General features: G+C 42.3%; 1 protein-coding gene across 1 annotated transcript in view; it reads left to right on the top strand.

The window, feature by feature from the left end:
• Positions 1-19,070, top strand: part of ADAMTS9 (ADAM metallopeptidase with thrombospondin type 1 motif 9) — a 357,655-nt gene that overhangs the window by 55,253 nt on the left and 283,332 nt on the right. The window contains exon 3 of the mRNA XM_077451954.1: positions 24-186. Coding sequence (XP_077308080.1) covers positions 24-186 — 163 coding nt within the window. The remainder of the gene's footprint in view (positions 1-23; positions 187-19,070) is intronic.

Here is a 19,070-nt window from a genome sequence, read left to right as displayed (position 1 = left end):
ATGCTTCTATTTCTCATTGTCAGCTCGGCACGTTCAGGTCTCAGGATGGGGACTATTTTGTGGAGCCTCTACAGTTGGAGAATGAGAAGGACTATGAAGAGGAGCACAACAAGCCACATATAGTATATAGACACATCACACCTCAGCAAAATGCATCAAGGGAAAAAAAGACATGTGACACAACAGGTAACGTCTCTCCTTCCCTCTGACATAGTTAATCGTTCATGACTTATTGACACGTTCTCTGTGTGACTGTTCAAGTATTAAATCAGAGAGGCTGACCTTTTGGAGACATCATGGCAGGTATGCAGGCCTATTCAGCAAGGAAGGGGAAAGATCAATGATGATGTGTAGTAACCAATAGCTACCAATCAGATTGTATGAACATCTAATTACCAAGCCCCAGGCTATTTATTCTACCTCCCAGCCACTGAGCAGCAATGTAGTGAGAGTAAAATAAGTGTGTGCTACTGGGGAGGGCTGCCGTAAAGTGAACCGGTTGCATTGCCTGCATGCACAACTCACATATCGACTTTAACCTCCCCCTAAAACCATAACCCAGAGGTAAGAGAGGCACCTGCTTGGGGCAGTATGGTGGAGAGGGCGCAGCTGGGACTAAAGCCTCTCCTGCCTCTGCGATGTCTTCTGCATTCTGTATAACCGATCCGTCAATTTAGATCAGTCCTACTGACTGTTTACAATGGGAGATCGACTTTCACAGTGTAATCAATAGCATTGTGCTGCCCATGTGTTTTTTGAAGCATTGTGGTGTAGTCCATCTTTGTCAAAACCCCTGTGAACAAAAAAAGTGAACCATGAAGTCACAGCACACAAAAAAGTTCATGAAGGTTCTAGTGATCCAACCTCCGAAGAAGAAGGGCCTTAATCCCTGACTCCTGACAGGGACAAGGTACTCTGATCCACCTGGCTGAAACCAGATGGACCCCAATCTTTAGGGGCCATCCGAAGCCAGTCCTCCAAGTACTAGGGAAAAGCTTTGCCAAAGAGAAACCCCCCTGTTGGGGAGGAGAAAAAGACCCGTCAAGGCCACAGATGCTGCTCACATCAAAGCAGGCTCGATAAGCCCACACCCTCTGCCTCTTTGGAGTGAAAAATGAAAAACATGTGCAGTGCAATAAATGGACCAAAAATTAATTTGAAAAAATACATATAAATGAATAAACGCAAAGTGCAGGCTTTTCGGCCAGCACAAGGATTGCTCCTAACTGACAACTGTCCCTGCACTTCTACAAAAATGTGCAGAGGGAAGCTTTCACAAGGACAGTGGGGCCCCATTGATTACAGTGGGAAACTCTTCATTAATTTATGCATGATAGGTATCCAAAAATTTGGGTCCGAAACCTAAAATATATGTGGACCCTTACCATGGAAAACAAACCATTCAGTTTAAAATAGAATTGAAAGGCAAAACATTTGTGTATAGATATAAAAAAATATATAAATACCTTTTCTTTTTTTTTATAAGTAATCACATTATCTCTGCTCTCAGCTCTAAAAGGGCTTAGAGAGGTGGGGTGGAGAAACAGTAGTACACTGATCTTGCTGGTAAATGGCTGTGTGTCTGTGGAGGGAGGTGGGGAGGGGGGGGGGGGGGGGTTCAGCGCAAGTCTGACCATTGGAGACCATTGGCACGCTTTCCAATGTTGCACAACTGTTGCATTGTAGAACATTCAGGTACGACTCTCATACAACTTTTGAGGGCTAACATTGAAGTCTATGGCCCTCAAGTTGCCCATGAAAGTTGGACCAAAGTAGTGCATGAACTACTTTGAAATTGCTGCAACTTTAAGTCGCACATATATGATGGTTATCATTGGAAAACATGGGGAATGACTTGTAATGTGACTTTGTTTTCCAAAGTTGCATAACAAGTCGCACAAGTGTGAATGGAGTCTAAATTGACAGCATTTGAACCTAAATCGACACACTCCCCTTATCCTGTTCAGTTTCCCATGGACCAGTGGTTCTCAACTCCTGTCCACTAACAGGCCAGATTTTTTTAAGTACCGCATTTATCTGCGTATAACACGTGCTGGCGTATAAAACGCACCCCAAGTTTAGAAGGGAATTTTAAGGAAAAAAACTTTTAGGAGGGAAGTTCAGGGAAAAAAACTTACATTTAAATGCCCCTTCAATTCAGCCTTATCAGTGTCCATCATTGCAGCCGTGTCCATCATTGCAGCCTTGTCCAGTGTCATTGCAGTCTTGTCAGTGTCCATCTGCAGCCTTGTCCATCACTGCACACTTGTCAGTGTCATTTGCAGCCTTGTCATGCAGCCTTGTCAGTGTCATTTGCAGCCTTGCCGTTTAAACATGGCTCCGCCGAGATACAGAGCCGGATGTTCTGTGTATCTCAGTGGTGCTCGGTAGCTCTCGGCCGTTCTCAGTGGCTTTTGGCCATTCTTGGCCATTCTTGGCAGCTCTTGGCCGATCTCGGCCTTTCTCGGTGGCTTCCCGGCCACTCTCGCCCAATTTTTGGCGTTGTTTCGGCCGCTTTCAACCGCACTCGGCTCCTCTCGGCTGCTCACGCGGAACTGCAAGAGTGGCTGAAAGCCGCCAAGAGGCTCACAATCAGCGGGGGATCAGCGTATAACACGCACCCACAATTTCCCCCTGATTTTAAGGGGGAAAAGGTGTGTGTTATACGTAGATAAATATGGTATGCATACTATGGGGTGCATACTATAATACAGCAATCCCTGAGCAGCAAATTATATCACCTGTGATGTATTTCAATTATCTCTTTAAACCTGACCTGTTAGTGGGTCCTGAGGACAGGAGTTGAGAACCACTGCCATGGACCAAAGCATGGTAATCTTAGGACTGGTATTTCTGCTCTGGCCCAGTCAATATATGCACAGTTATGCAAGCTGCATCTGTCTCAGCTACCTGGGGACTTGCATGTTAGCATCTTTGCCTTGGGTATCACAGTATCCTGTCCTGGCACTGCTTAACCATAATCGCTGGCCTTAACACCAACCTAGTGTACTGGAGCTCCAAAATTAAGACCCAACACTGAACTAACCCCTCGTTCTTGGTACTCACCTGTGTGAGGAGCCTGCAAAATACTCACAGATGTGCTGACAGCTCTTCACCAAAAATATTGGAGCCAAGCTGTCAACACCGAGAAATAATGGTCCGTCCTTTTAAAAAAAAGACCATTTATACAAATAAAGCCTCCAATGACAGCCATCAGCTCAGCAGCTGCTGGAGAGCTCCTGGTCTTCTGAATTAGTAGCCGAGTGTTCACATCCTATAGTAAGTGTGTTATTATCCTGCAGACTTCTATAAAGCTCCTTGTCATATGGTTAAGCCATTGCAGTCTCTGTCCACAGATACGATATCCTGCATGGCAGCAGGAAAACGGCTTTATTGGTAACCCGAGGAAATAAGAGCACAAAGCTGATGACAGCATCTCCTCCGAGTCCTAATACATCGAAAAAACATGTTTTTCATCCCGGACCAGTTTTTCCATATTAAAAGCCATTTCATCATCTTCCTTTTCTCAAAGGCCTTTTTTTTTTTAATAGATGTTACTGTTCAGTGAGGAGCCTGGATCGGTTTATAAGGAAAGCGTCATTAATCTCTTTTTAATCCCTGCAGAGGACACCTGCAGAAATAGGGCACAAAAAGTTTTCAGTTGCACTTCCAAAAATCAAGTTGCTAAATGTAAAATGTCAGGGCCTTTGTGAATCCGGAGACATACATGCATGCAGCCTTTATAACGTTATGCAGCTGCAATTTAAGTGTATGTAAACCCTAACAATTAAGTTCTCTTAAAGTGATATTAAAGGTTCGGCTTTAAAAAAAAAAAAAAGCAATGTCATACTTACCTGCCCTGTGCAGTGGTTTTGCACAGAGCGGCCCCAATCTTCCTTTTCTCGGGTCCTCCGCCGGCGCTCCTGGCTCCTTCCAAATGACCAGTGCCCTCAATAGCAAGGTGCTTGCTGTAGGGGCACTGGTGCTCACTCCCGATCCTTGCTCTATGCATCCACACATAGAGTCGCCTCTCCCCCACCTCCTTCTTCATTGGCCCACTGACTGTGATGGACAGCAGTGGTAACCAATGGCAATTAATCCTGGGACAGCCAAGGGTCTCATGCACATCGCTGGATAGAGAGGGGGCTCAGATGAGTATTGGGGGGGGCTGTGGGGGTAGCAGCAAAGAATGCATGAAGGTAAAAAACCTTCAGCCTTTACAATTATTACCTTTTTGGCCTGTTAAATATATTACTGAAAGCAATATATTATACCTGTTTGATAAGTGCAAAAAAATACTTGTTGATCTTGCCAGAAATCCAGTGCTGTCTGGTCTACTGTACACCCAGCAATGTGATCTTGAACAATATTTTCAACCCTGCCCAGCTCAGTTCTGTGTACTACAGAACAGCCCCTATGTTGTGGACAACAAGAGAGGGGAACATTTTGTGTAGTTCTACCATACTTCCTGTCCTAGGGTGACAACACTGACTTTCTTGAATAAAGAAGGCTGGCTGTACTTTAATTATGTAGCAGATAAAACTTGTTTATTGCAATCTTCAGCAAATCGATAAAACAGACATCACAGCTCCTATAAAGGACAGAGAACAGTAGATGTGTTTCACACAGAAATGTGCTTAATCATTACTGCTCAGCACCAATTGATGCATACAGGGGCTGTTTTCTCATTCACCCACCTGAAGCTTTTTTTTCCACCATTGACTTGTTCACTAATGCCGCGTACACATGGCCGGACTTTCCAGCAAGGGATTAGTCCGTCGCACAATCCGATCGTGTGTGTGCTAGTCCGATCCTTTTTTTTTTTTTTTATAAATCCGACAGACCTAGAAATAGAACATTTTTCAAATCTATCCGACGGACTCAATTTCAGCGGACTAAAATCGGGAAAAACTTTTGTCTGTATGCTGGTCCGACGACCAAACATGACGCAAGGGAAGCTATTGGCTCCTGGCAACTGGCTATTGAACTTCCTTGTTTAGTCCCGTCTTACGTCATCACGTTCAAAGCGAACGGACTTTTGAACAGTCTTAGTCCCTTCGTGTGTGGCAAAGTCTGTTCGTTTGGAAAGTCTGTCGGAACTCCACCGAAAGTCCGTAGGGAAGACCGTCAGATTTTGTCTGCCGGAGAGTCCAGTTGTGTGTATGCGCCATTACACTGACTTTCTTGCCAGTAGATGCCTTTTGCTTGAAACAAAGAACTATGACGCTGATAAAGGGGGATTGTTCTTATTTCCCAAAATGCATGGCTTGGTTAATCCGTTGTCATAATGTTTGTGAATTTTAAAAGATCATCAACTGGCACTATCATAATTCTTTTCTCTATAGTTCTCAGCCCAGGGTGTCATATGAGCTGCCTAAGTAGAGTCATTGAGCTTCAACAACCAGATGCAGCTAAAGGTATCAGACTATAATACCCAATATGCAGCAACATGTATCTAGACTATACAGAAGTCTTTCAATGGGAACTCCTGTTCTGATGACAACTATCAGTGGGAATTTCCCTCACTTTGGAGAGACTTATTTTGCTTTCTGAGAGGTCTGCAAGACAAGAAATGAAAGGAGGTCTCTGCAAACAGACACAGACCATAAAACATTACCGGGGATTACCGTATTTATCGGCATATAACACGCACAGGCGTATAGCGCGCACATTCATTTTAAGAGGGTAGTTTCAGGAAAAAAAACTTACATTTTAAATAATTTACTTTGAAGCAAAATAAGGGTCAGTGCCCATCTGCAGCCTCACCATTGCCATCAATGCAGCCTGATCAATGCCCATCTACAGCCTTACAAGTGCCACCAATGCAGCCTCATCAGTCCACATCAATGCAGCCTCACCATTGCCATCAATGCATCAACCTCACCATTGCCATCAATGGATCAGCCTCACCATTGCCATCAATGGAGCAGCCTCCCCATTGCCATCAGTGCAGCCAGATGAATGCCCATCTACAGCCTAGAGGGGACAGGAAGGGGGGCAGGACGAGCGCTGACAGATTACATACAGTGAGAAGCTCCTATGATAGACAGGGCAGTGGCGGCCCAGGAGACAGGACTTCCTATTAAAGAGGCCGCCAAGTAAACAGGAGATTCTCACGGTATGTAATCTAATGGCGCTCGTCCCTCCCCCTGCCCTGACCCCTCCGAGGCAGCTAAAATTGAAGTATTGGCGTATAACACGCACACGCTATTTGCACCCGATTTTCATGGTGAAAAAGTGAGTGTTATACATCAATAAATACAGTAATTAGTTTCCAACTATTTCCAACTATATAACAAGCAAATTGGCTTTAGATATACCTTCGGTGAACCTGCATTTGCAGAAATACATACTGTAAAAAATTCTTCATACCCCTTGAAATTTTCCACATTTTGTCATGTTACAACCAAAAATGGAAACAAATGGCACATAATTGTGAAGTGAAAGGGAAATGATAAGTGGTTTTCAAAATGTTTTACAAATAAATATCTGAAAAATGTGACGTGCATTTGTTTCCACCCCCCCCCCCCCCCCCCCCCGAGTCAATACTTTGTAGAACCACCTTTTGCTGCAATTACAGCTGTAATGCCGCGTACACACGATCGGAATTCTCGTCGGAAAAAGCTCTGATGATTTTCCTGATGGAACTCCGACGGAATTCGGATCAAGCTGTCTTGCCTACACACTGTCACACCAAATTCCGATCGTTTAGAACGCGGTGACATACAACGACAGGACTAGAAAAAGGAAGTTTAATAGCCAGTAGCCAATAGCTTCTGTCTCGTAGTTGAATCTGAGCATGCGTGATTTTTGGCATGTCGGAATTGCATACACACGATCGGAATCTCCGATAGAAAGTTTTTCCATCTGGAAAATTTAGAACATGCTATAAATTTTTGGCTGGCAGAAATTCGGACAGCTAAATTCCGATGGAGTATACACACGGTCACATTTTCCGATGAAAAGCTCTCATCTGTCTTTTTCTGGCCGGAATTCCGATTGTGTCTTTTTGGTGATGTCTCTACCAGTTTTGCAAATCTAGAGAGTAGAACTGCACAATTAATCGTCAAGAATCGTTATTGCAATCTTGACTAAAGTGTTTCACAATTCTTTTTATGCAAAGAATTCTCTCTGCTCTTCTGAAGCCACAGCCATCAAAAAAAAAGGAAGAGAAAAACTGGGCAGTCAGTTGAAGTATAAACATTGTAACAATTTGTCAATGGAATAAACTTTGTGTGTAAGTGAAAAAGTTTAACCACTTAAACACTAAACCTTTTTCTGACATTTGTTGGTTTTAAGATAAAATCATTTTTTGTTTTTGCTAGAAAATTACTTAGAACCCCCAAACATTATATATAGATATTTTTAGTAGACACCCTAGAGCAGTGGTCATCAACCCTGTCCTCAGTGCCCACTAACAGGCCAGGTTTGCAAGATAACTGAAATACATCACAGGTGATATCATTTTCTGCTCAGTTTTTGCAGTATTCTAGTCTGGATCTCCGCAAGGTAATACATAAAACCTGGCCTGTTAGTGGGCCCCCGAGGACAGGGTTGATGACCACTGCCCTAGAGAATAAAATGGTGGTTGTTGTAATATTTTATGTCGCACTGTTTTTGCGCAGCGGTCTTTCAAATGCAATTTTTTTTTTATTATTACTTTAGTGAATAAAAAACAAAACCAAAAAAAATAAAAAATAACCAGTAAAGTTAGCCCATATTTTTTTTTTATTTTTTTTTTTGTATAATGTGAAAGATTTTACTTTGCTAGACTTGTGAGAGAATCATGATCTTTTTATTCTAAGCAAAAAAATTGTGATTTTCATTTTGTTCAGAATCGTGCAGCTCTACTAGAGAGTGACAATTTTGTCCATTCTATTTTGCAAAATAGCTCAAGCTCTGTCAAGCTCTTGGTCCGTGTCAAGCTCCACAGATTCTCAATTGGACTTAGTCTGGGCTTTGACTGGGCCATTCTAATACATGAATGTGCTTTGATCAAAACCATTACATTTTAGCTCTGGCTGTATGTTTGGGATCGTTGTCCTGCTGGAAGGTGAACTCCTGCCCCAGTCTCAAGTCTTTTGCAGACTGTAACAGATTTTCTTCTGAGATTGTCCTGTATTTGGCTCCATCCATCTTCTCATCAACTCTGACCAGCTTCTCTGTACCTACTGAAGAAAAGTATCCCCACAACATGATGCTGCGACCACCATGTTTCAGGGAGGGGATGGTGGGAATGGGGTGATGTGCAGTGTTAATTTTCCATCACACATAGAGTTTTTTGCTTTTAGGCCAAAAAGTAAAATTTTGGTCTCCTGTGACCAGAGCACCTTCTTCCAATGTTTGCTGTGTCCTCCACATGGCTTCTCGCAAGCTGCAAACTGGACTTCTTATGGCTCTCTTTCACCAATGGCTTTCTTCTTGCCACTCTTCCATAAAGGTTAGATTTGTGGAGTCCACGACTAATAGTTGTTCTGTGGACAGGTTCTCCCACCTGAGCTGTGGATCTCTGCAGCTCCTCCAGTAGTTACCATGGGCCTCTTGGCTGCTTCTCTGATGAATGCTCTCCTTGCCTGGCCTGTCAGTTTAGGTGGATGGCCATGTCTTGGTAGCTTTGCAGTTGTGCCATACTCTTTCCATTTTCAGGTGATGACCTAACTCTGCTCTAAACTTCTCTACAAATTTGTCCCTGACCTGTCTGCTGTGTTCCTTGGCCTACTTGAAGCTGTTTGTTCACTAAGGTTCTCTAACAAAACTCTGAGGTTTTCAAATGGTTGTAAACCCACAATAATAATAATAAAAAAAAAACAAAAAAACATGCAAGACAAAGGCATAATGAGCTAGTATATGAAATACTCATCTTAGATCAAAGTCCCCGTACACCGATCCGGCCGACGGCATCGCTCCTGGAGTTACTTCAGGGTATTGTGGGCTCCAGTGCTGTGATTGGCTGGAGCCGCGATGACATGCACGCAGGAGCCACCGGTAACAGCACACTAGCTGAAGCAATAGCACGCACGTCTGATACATAGGATATCTCCTAAATCGTTTAGGTTTAGGAGATATTTGGGGTAGCTACAGGTAAGCCTTATTATAGGTTTACCTGTAGTAAAATGTGGTCTGTAAGGGATTACAACCACTTTCACAGAACAGCTGTATTTATACTGAGATTAAATTACACACAGGTGGACTCTATTTACTAATTAGGGGACTTCTGAAGGTAATTGGTTCCACTAGATTTTAGTTAGGGGTATCAGAGTAAAGGGGGCTGAATAGAAATGCACGCCACACTTTTCAGATATTTAGTTGTAAAAAAAATGTAAAACCATTTATCATTTTCCTTCCACTTCACAATTATGTGCCACTTTGTGTTGGTCTATCACATAAAATCCCAATGAAATACATTAACATTTTTAGATGTAACCTGGCAAAATATGAAAAATTTCAAGGGGGTATGAATACTTTTTCAAGGTACTGTGTATACAGTATACATATATAAGACTGGTTTCCCTTTAATAAAGAAGCAGGCATCTCTCAGAGGATAGAATAAGAGTCTTGATATCCCAGTAAGAAGCGTTGCACTATTCACCACCTCTATGTGCTTTCGTGTTCCGCCTCATTACTCGTGATGCAGGTAAGGGTTGGGGGGAGTATAATCTAGCTCTATTCATGCTTTTGTATAAAATCACAATGAAGATCTTCAAAGTCCTTGTTTAATTACCTTCTCCAGCACATTCCAGTTCATGCAACTTCCAGCCTGACTGTAGACTCACTATAGGCTAATTTCTCTGTATCATGGATTTGAAGCTGTGTTGCGCTTTGTGTCTTATAAATTAGAGTGGTGATTTCTAAGGCCTAAAAGAAGCCTAGAGTTAGCTAGAAATTAAGGAGTGTAATGAATACACTATTAGTTAATGAAAAATGGTTTGTGTGTGAACCCTGGCCTAACTATGGCCTTCCTTTTCTGTACTCTTCTAGCCCCAGTCATTTACAGTTCCCTATTCCCCCCTTTTGGGCTTGAATCCCTTTAGGGAATACCTTGTCCCTTCGCCTCCCTTCCCCTTTTTTTTCTCTGTTGGTCCCCCTTTCCTCTTGCTGGATGAACAACATGGTTGTTTACATTATATCATCCTTTTTATTCTATGACACGTCTTGTACACTCGATTGGATTTTCCCATGGGAAATGTTGGATGTGAGCTTGTTGGCGGTAGGTCTGACCGTGTGTATGCTTCATTGGACAATTGTTGTCGGACTTTCCGCCAACAAATGTTGGCTAGCATGCTCTCAAATTTTCCTCCAACAAATGTGTGTTGTTGGATTTTCCGATCAAAAGTCCAAAGTACAAACACGCATGCTTGGAAGCAAAGCGGCCGGTCTTGTAAACTAGTGTTTGTAATAGAGAATTAACATTCGTGACGTGGCAAATTATGAAATCTCCAAATGCAGCGCACAATTCTCTTCTTCTTTAATGGGATAATAATGAAGCTGCTTTGCTGGTGATACTGATGGAGTTATTGCAAACGAATTTTCAAAGGCTTTTTTTCCTGGTGATAGCAAGAATAATATTAATATGTTTTTTTTTGTTTGTTTTTCTTATTTGTGCAAGTTACCACAACACCATTATCCCGTAGTTTTTAAGAACAAAGATACAACTATGTTGGTGTCCCTTGTCAATTTTACATTGTATTTTTTAAAATGTAACTCTCAAACTGTCATTTAAAGTAAAACACATAGCCAAGTATTATTCTCCACTATTTTTTTATTGTACCTAAAAAAATAAAAATAAATTAGACATGCTATCTGCCAATAGAATTTAACCAAAAAGTGCATTCTATGCATCCAAAAATATAGAAAATATACCAAATCAAATCATTATTCAACCATTAAAATAATGTCAAAGCAATAACTCCAAGGCCAATAATAAATAACACGTTATCTCCTCCGATTCAGCAACATGGCTGGTTGACGAACGGCCATTCAGAAACTACCTGAAAAGCACGAATCAACACTCACCAAACTTCTACTAACACAAAATTAGCAGAAGGAGCCCAAAGTGTGGCGCTAAAGACCTGAAAAACCACGTTGTACGTCTAGTACGTCACTAGGTTGGTAATTGTTGGCCAACATTTGTGTGACCGTGAGTATGGAAGACATGTTTGAGCCAACGCCGTTTGGACAAATTTCCACAGTTTTGCTGTTGGACAGTCCGATCCTGTGTACGAGGCATAATGCCGCGTACACACGATCGGAATTCTGGCCAGAAAAAGACAGATGAGAGCTTTTCATCTGAAAATGCGACCGTGTGTATGCTCCATCGGAATTTAGCTGTCGAATTTCCGCCAGCCAAAAATAGCATGTTCTCAATTTTCCAGACGTAAAAACTTTCTATTGGTAATTCCGATCGTGTGTATGCAATTCCGACACACCAAAAATCACGCATGCTCAGATTCAACTATGAGACAGAAGCTATTGGCTACTGGCTATTGAACTTCCCTTTTCTAGTCCCGTCGTACGTGTTGTATGTCACCGTGTTATAAACTATCGGAATTTGATGTGACTGTGGATTCCGTCGGAATTCCATCAGGAAAACCATCAGAGCTTTTTCCGACGAGAATTCCGATCGTGTGTACGCGGCATTACTTTTCTTCCTCAATAGACGATCTTTCCTCTTGGACCCTTCTGTCATAGCGCGTGCTGCACAGACACTATGGGGCTCATTTAAAAAGCAGTGGTCTGGCCGCCCTGCGTAAAATAAATAAATAAAAAAATTTAAAGCAGTGATATGCTTTACAAATGTTCTCTGCTATGCCAGCTTTGGGGCTCTGAAGCCGACGGAGTGCATTAAAATGAGCCAGGAGGAAAGGTCACTTAACCACTTTTCCTCAAATTAGGAAGACCCCTCTGCTCCTTAGAGCAGCGAGTACTCTATGGGGTTTCACTGGCTACACACTGTGGCATAAGTTTGCATAGTACAACGGTGTATAACAGAGAACGCATAGCTATAACTGTTCTCCATTATAAATGACCCCCTTATATCTGACACTTTAGTTAAAACCAGTGCTTTACATATTACTGAAGATATCTTCCTGATCCAAACATTTAGCATGATCTGCTGCCAATTCCTCCAAGACTTAAGTTTGATGCTGTAGATTAGGAAACCATTCAGCTACACTACAATAATAACATTGCGCCGAAAAAAACCTTAGTACAGCGGCAACAATGACATAAACACACCTAAGCCAAATCAATAAATTTATTGCCCATTTGTCCCTGAGCATTAGAGCAAAACTTAACAGGGCTGACAGTAAAGAGAAAATAAATATTACATTAGCGTGGAAGAAGCAGAAAAAAGGGAATTTTTCTGCGTCTTTTCCTGCAACATTAATAAAAAAAAAAAAAAAACACGACGAGCATTGGCATTTATTAAAAAGAAATGATTTCTTCCACCTATAAAAACAACTCTGGGCTTTATGAGAAGAGTTTATATGAGTGTGTGAATAAGAATATCAGGTTCTAGTGCTCACAGAATATCAGTATTTATTTCCATAAAATTGTTTTATGATATGATAATGTAGCTGGTATGGGTGCTGTAAAAACTATAATCTTGTTGTTTCAGCAGAGCTGTTGGCAGAGAGATGCTTGAAGTAAGAAATCAGATTTTCTGAAAATAAAGAGATAATGCTCAATCAAAACTCAGCGAAAGGATAGAAACGGGGGGGGGGGGGGGTTGGTTTCAGGGGGGCTGCCATTGCTGACCTTCCTTTGGAAATGCTTGTTGCCTGGCAGTTTCAAGGTCAACGCTCTCTAAGGAACTGACCAAGAAAATGTAGGCAGTAAGTAAGTGAAGGACTCCTGAAATGCATACTTTTTACAGGGCAGGGGCTCAGAACATACTGATGTCTATCGCCCATATTTTAAAAATACTCTTGGCTTTCTCTTTCAGCCTTCTGAGTCTCTCTATTGGCCAGTGAGGTTGTCCATCATATTAAAAATACTCTTGGCTTTCTCCTTCAGCAGTTTGAATCTCTCTATTTTCCGGTGAGGTTGCCCATCATATTAAAAATACTTTTTGCTTCCTCCTTCAGCATTTTGAATCTTCCTATTGACCAGTGAGGTTGCCCATCTTATTAAGAATACTCTTGGCTTTCTCCTTCAGCCTCTCTATTGGCCAGTGAGGTTGTCCATTATATTAAAAATACTCTTGGCTTTCTCCTTCAGCCCCTCTATTGGCCGGTGAGGTTACCCTTCATATTAAAAATACTCTTTGCTGCATCCTTCAGCATTTTGAATCTTTCTATTGACCAGTGAGGTTGCCCATCTTATTAAAAAGACTAAAAAAAAAAAAAACTCTTGGATTTCTCCTTCAGTCTCTCGGTCAGTGAGCTTATGCATCATATTAAAAAAACTCACAGGGTTTACAGTTTTTTTATTTATTGTCTGACACAGATAAGCCCCTGCTTTTGTATGTAGTTACAATGTTGCAGTCAATTCACATTTGGAGAAGAGACTGAGGAAATGATTTTAGTAAATAAAGGTAAATTAGATTTTTTTTAGAAAATGACTGTTGCTGTATTTTGTGATATTGCAGGAACTTAACTCCAGTTTTTCACTCCAGTATAGATATTTTCTCCATTGTATTCCTCTCCCCTTGTTACTTTACAAAAGTGATGCTTTTTTCCTATGTTTTTTGTTATTGATTTAGGGTCCACCTCATCCACTGTCACCATTCTTGCCTAAACCAGCCATACACATTTCGAATCTCGGCGGGTTCCTGCTAAACCGGCCGAGATGCGAACCATAATGGGCAGGCTGATTGTACCAAGTTGAACAATCGACCACCTTGGGTACAAACAACCTTCTGGATTTGCTTGTGATTATCGTAAGCGGCTGCTATAGCTGCCAACGATAATCAGTGTCTTGTACCGCTGGGGTAGACAATTGCTGATTCCCCTGTCAGCACTGTCTGTGTAGATGGGGGAATGGGGAATTTCTTTCCTGCAGCCCGTGGTTGCAGTAAAGAAATTTGCACCATGTATGGCTGGCCCTAGACATCACACTGCTCGCACAGCCTCCTGAGATATCCATATCAGATATCAAAGGAGGCATCAGCTAAAGCTGGCCATGCGCACATCGTTTATTTTTCCTGTTCAGCCAGCAGACTGACCAAAAAAAAAATAACAGATTTCTCCATTCACATAAATGAGGTAAATGGAGGAAACCCCCACGAGGACATTGTATTGTGACAGAGTCAATCACTGTTGTCAAAATACACAGATCAGCGACTGCAGCTGATTGACTGTAGTTGCTGATAAAGATAAACATGTCCCTTCGAGAGAAGTCAATCAAATGATCAACTTCTGTCAGGAAGGGATGGTCACATACTGATCGAAATGTGTCCAGGCTCTGCTAAACTGGTTGAATTTTAATCAGTGTATGGCTATCGTTAGGCAAAGCACTGGAGTAGGGAAAACCGATCAGCACGTCATCGGGGGATGGCTGCAAGAGCCCGGAAGAGACAGCCGACTCCCGATGACAAAAACCACTAATGCCGCGTACACACGACCGGACTTTTCGAGGGACTAGGTCCGGCGGTCTTTCCGACTGAGTTTTGGTGGAGTTCCGACAGACTTTCCGAATGAACGGACTTGGCCACACACAATCGCACCAAAGTCCAACGGATTCTAATGTGATGACGTACGACTGGACTAGAATAAGGAAGTTCATAGCCAGTAGCCAATAGCTGCCCTAACGTCAGTTTTTGTCCGTCGGACTAGCATACACACGAACAGATTTCTTGGTCCGGCGGAGTTCCAGGGGAAAAAATTAAAACATGTTCTATTTCTAAAGTCCGCCGGATTTTTGGCAAGCAAAGGTCCGATGGAGCCCACACAAGATCGAATTGTCCGACGGACTCGTTCCGTCAGACCTTTGCTGTCAGAAAGTCCGGTCGTGTGTACGTGGCATTAAATGATGGCACAGGACCTGGTATGTGTCGGCAGGTCATCACTGGATTCGCTAGGTGTGCGAGTCTGCACATTACAACCAACCAGGTGAAGTTCCTCTATGATCATGTAAAGTCACTGAAAGGTCCACTTTAACCAGCCCCCTCTTATATGTATTTTTGATAGGGCAGTAGATGAGATACTGGTGAAGGGTTTCTTTGCCTTCAATCGATCTTTGAAAATCAAAGCTGCGCCGTTTAAAAACAGAAAATTGGCCGTGTAAGTAACAAGCTACCACTAAGGTGTAGAACACATTAAACATAAGGTCAGGCCGCTTCACATACATGTAAGAATAGTAACAGCACACTGTAAATTGTCATATTTGTATTTAGCACTGACTCCAAAATATACAGCTGTCTCACCCTGAAAGCTATAATCATTGTTAAATTTAGTACTGTGCTCCCACTAAAACCAGCTATTTCTGTCCTGGCGAGTTGTGTTGTCTATCACAAAGCTGGGGAACAATGTGTGGAAGTAAATAGGGAAATATAATCACTCACAGCAGAAAGCCTTCTAGGCACCAGGCCTCTAATATTTATTTATATAAGTTTTTTGTTTTTTTGTTTCACATTTTATACCGTGCGTTTTTTCTTTTTTTATCCTTCATCCATGATAATGAAGAAAAATTGATTTGTGTACTTGATGCAGGAAGTGTTTGTCGCTCGGCCTATATGGGATATATATAGATATAAAGCATACAGTTAATGGCTACATAATTGGAGGAGTGTGACGTCAGGTAGAGGAGTGAGGCCACACAAAAAGAAAGAGAGGACGCACTGGCCTAGTGCATTATCCTAAAACCATTGCTTAATTAATATAAAAAGTGGCAAGTGTTATACTGACAAAATGACAATTGTATCAAGCTCATCACATATCACAGCATCATCCTATCCACAGAGCCCATCTCTGAGGAAGAGGCTAGTCCTCGAAACACGTTAGCCTATTGGCTCTTCACCTTCTCCTGCCACATGGTATGATGCACTGTGGATTGGATATTGCTGTGCCATGTGATGAGCTTGATACAATTGTCATTTTGTGAGTATAATACTTAATTGTATAGGCAGAAGGTTTTTTATCTTAATGCATTCTATGCATTAAAGTAATTGTAAAGTCTGTTTTTTTTTTTTTTTAAATAACAAACATGGTCCGTCTGATTTTTTTTTTTTTCCCGAAAAATGATCGGACTAGCCCACACAGGATCGGACTGTCCGTCGGACTGATCCCGTCGGACCTAGTCTGCCAGAAAGTCCGATGGTGTGTACGCGGCATAAGGGGCATGGAATTCCCCAGCTGTGAATGATTGGGCCAGCAGGAAGCCATGTGACATGTGACAGCTTCCTGCTTAGCTTTGCTCATCACTAGTCCTAATGTGTGGTTTTGGTTTCTCGGTTATAAAAAGGTTTACAATATTTACATATGACAGCGCACGGTAATACTTATTTTATTGTGTAAGTGTATACAGTATATTTTTGTGTCCTTTTTATGTAACGGTCTATGCCAGTGATGGCGAACCTTGGCACCCCAGATGTTTTGGAACTACATTTCCCATGATGCTCAACTACACTGCAGAGTGCATGAGCATCATGGGAAATGTAGTTCCAAAACATCTGGGGTGCCAAGGTTCACCATCACTGGTCTGTGCTGTTTGTAGTTTTCAGTATATATGTCCTATTTTGTATGTATGGATGTTGCCCAGCACAATTTTCACTTGTCTCATATGCTAGGTGTAAGCCCTTGTACACACAGTCGGACATTCCGACAACAAAATACGGCAGATTTTTTCAGACGGATTTTGTCCAAAACTGGTGTTGCATACACACGGTCGGACAAAGTTGCCGGAAAATCCGATCGTTCGGAACGTGATGACGTTTGGTCGTTACAACGGGACTATGTTCAGGCTAGTAGCAAATAGCTTTGCTCTCGTAATTTGACCTGAACATGCGTGGCACTTTGTCCGATCGGAATTCTCTACAAACGATTGGATAAAGTCCGATAGGATCATGGTGTCGGAAAATTTTATATCCAGCTCTCAAACTTTGTTGGTCGGTCATTCTGACGAAAAAAGTCCGATGGAGCCCACACACGGTGGATTATCCGACAACGCGGTCCGATCGGACATTTTTCGTCGGAATTTCCGACCGTGTGTACAAGGGCTAAGACTGTCCATAGATGGTTCAAATTTTGGCAAGTTCCTGCTTAGTTGGCTAAAATTAGAAGCGTTGGTTGCCCTGCAAGCTCTACTCCGATCAGCAAAAATGTATTTAAAAATTTGACTTACCTGGGTGTAAACTTGTCTGATGCAGGCACGCTTTGTGTATTTCTTCCAGATCTGTGCAGTAATCCAGTGTGAAACATTGGGGTTAATTTACTAAAGGCAAATAGTCTGCGCACTTTGCAGTTTCTCCAAGACTTAGTAAATGAGGTAAAGCTTCACTTTTTTAAAAAGAATATCCAATCACATGCAAGGGAAATTTAAAAAAAAAAAATGCATTTTTGCCTGCATATGATTAAATGATGGAAGTGAGCAGAGCCCGCCATTTTTAAATCTCTGTAGCAACTGCAGGTGCAAGGTGCTCTGTCTATTTTCCTTTAGTAAATCGACCCCTTTGTCTCTGTGTAGGAGCTTCCAGTAATAAAGACCACTCATTGCTGCTCTTGCTCTTTGTGCAGGGTGACTGGTCTTGTCTCCATCCCCTCCTGCAGTTTTCTGCATGCAGCCTGTAATGGGTGGGGCTGCTGCACCGCTCTCACAGCTCTTCTCTTTGCACATGTTATCTCTAAGTTTGTAATAGTATTTGGCGTACACAAAATTGATTTATATCCTTTGAGTAACAGAGTAAATTAAAAGCATCATTTTTTTTCAAACAATCAAAAAATTGGACTTTTAAGGTGCCAAAAACCGAAGCATCAGTATTAACAATAAAATCCAAATATTTATTATGCAAATACAATGCAAAACGTGAGCTAGTTTAAAACAGTGATAATTAAACACCGAACAATGGTTCACTCATTCATGGGCAAATTCCAGGTGTCATCTGCAAGTTTCATTCACATCTGTAGACACATTTAAGGTGCCATTGGCAAATTTTGCTTTAATTGTTGGTTTCACTAAATGCTTCACCAGGAAGCCACAATATTTAAAGAGGCACTGTACAAAATTAACATAACTAAAGTGTTTCTAAAGTCAAACATTTTTTTTACCTTAAAGTGGTTGTAAAGTCAGAAGGTTTTTTTAATCTTAATGCATTCGATGCATTAAGATAAAAAAAACCTTCTGTGTGCAGCAGCTGCCCCAGCACCCCCTAATACTTACCCGAGCTTCCTCTCTATCCAGCGATGTCCCCAAATGCCTTGGTCATGTTTGACTCTTCCTCCTGATTGGTTGAGACACAGCAGCGGCGCCATTGGCTCCTGCTGCTGTCATTCAAACTCAGTCAGCCAATGAGGAGAGAGAGGGGGCATGGCCTAGATGTCTCTGTGTCTGAATGGACACACAGAGCTGCAGCTCAGCTCGAGTGCCCCCATAGCAAGCAGTTTGCTGTGGGGGCATGCAACAGGAGGGAGGGGCCTGGAGCTCCAGCCAGGGACCCGATAAGAGGAGGATCTGGGCTGCCCTGTGCAAAACCATTTCAAAGAGCAGGTAAGTATAAGATGTTTGTTATTTTAATAGAAAAAAAACATGACTTTACAATCACTTTAAAGTGGAAGTAAAAAGTTTACTTCCTCTTTGATTCCCTGCAAAGGTAAAGCATAATGGACTACTATGCATCGCATAGTAGTCCATTATGTGTCACTTACCTGACACAGGAGCCAGCGAAGTCACCGCTGTCCCATGTAGTCCAGCGCATCCATCTTCTCGGTGGGTTCGCTGCTCCGCCGCTGCCATTCAGCGAAGCCGCGATGACGTCACTCCCGCTCATGCGCACGGGAGCCGCCACGAGCGGCATATTCGCAGTTGACGGTGCCACGCTCAGTGCGCCTGCGTGCCGCTGTCTACGACGCATGCGCCGTAGACAGTGGTGCCTGTCTTTCGGCTAATATCTCCTAAACCGTGTAGGTTTAGGAGAT

This window comes from Lithobates pipiens, unplaced genomic scaffold (assembly GCF_037356315.1).
Source record: "Lithobates pipiens isolate NorthernLeopardFrog02 unplaced genomic scaffold, aLitPip1_a1.2 Scaffold_23, whole genome shotgun sequence".
Lineage (NCBI taxonomy): Eukaryota > Metazoa > Chordata > Amphibia > Anura > Ranidae > Lithobates > Lithobates pipiens.
This window is presented reverse-complemented; position numbering and strand designations above follow the sequence as displayed.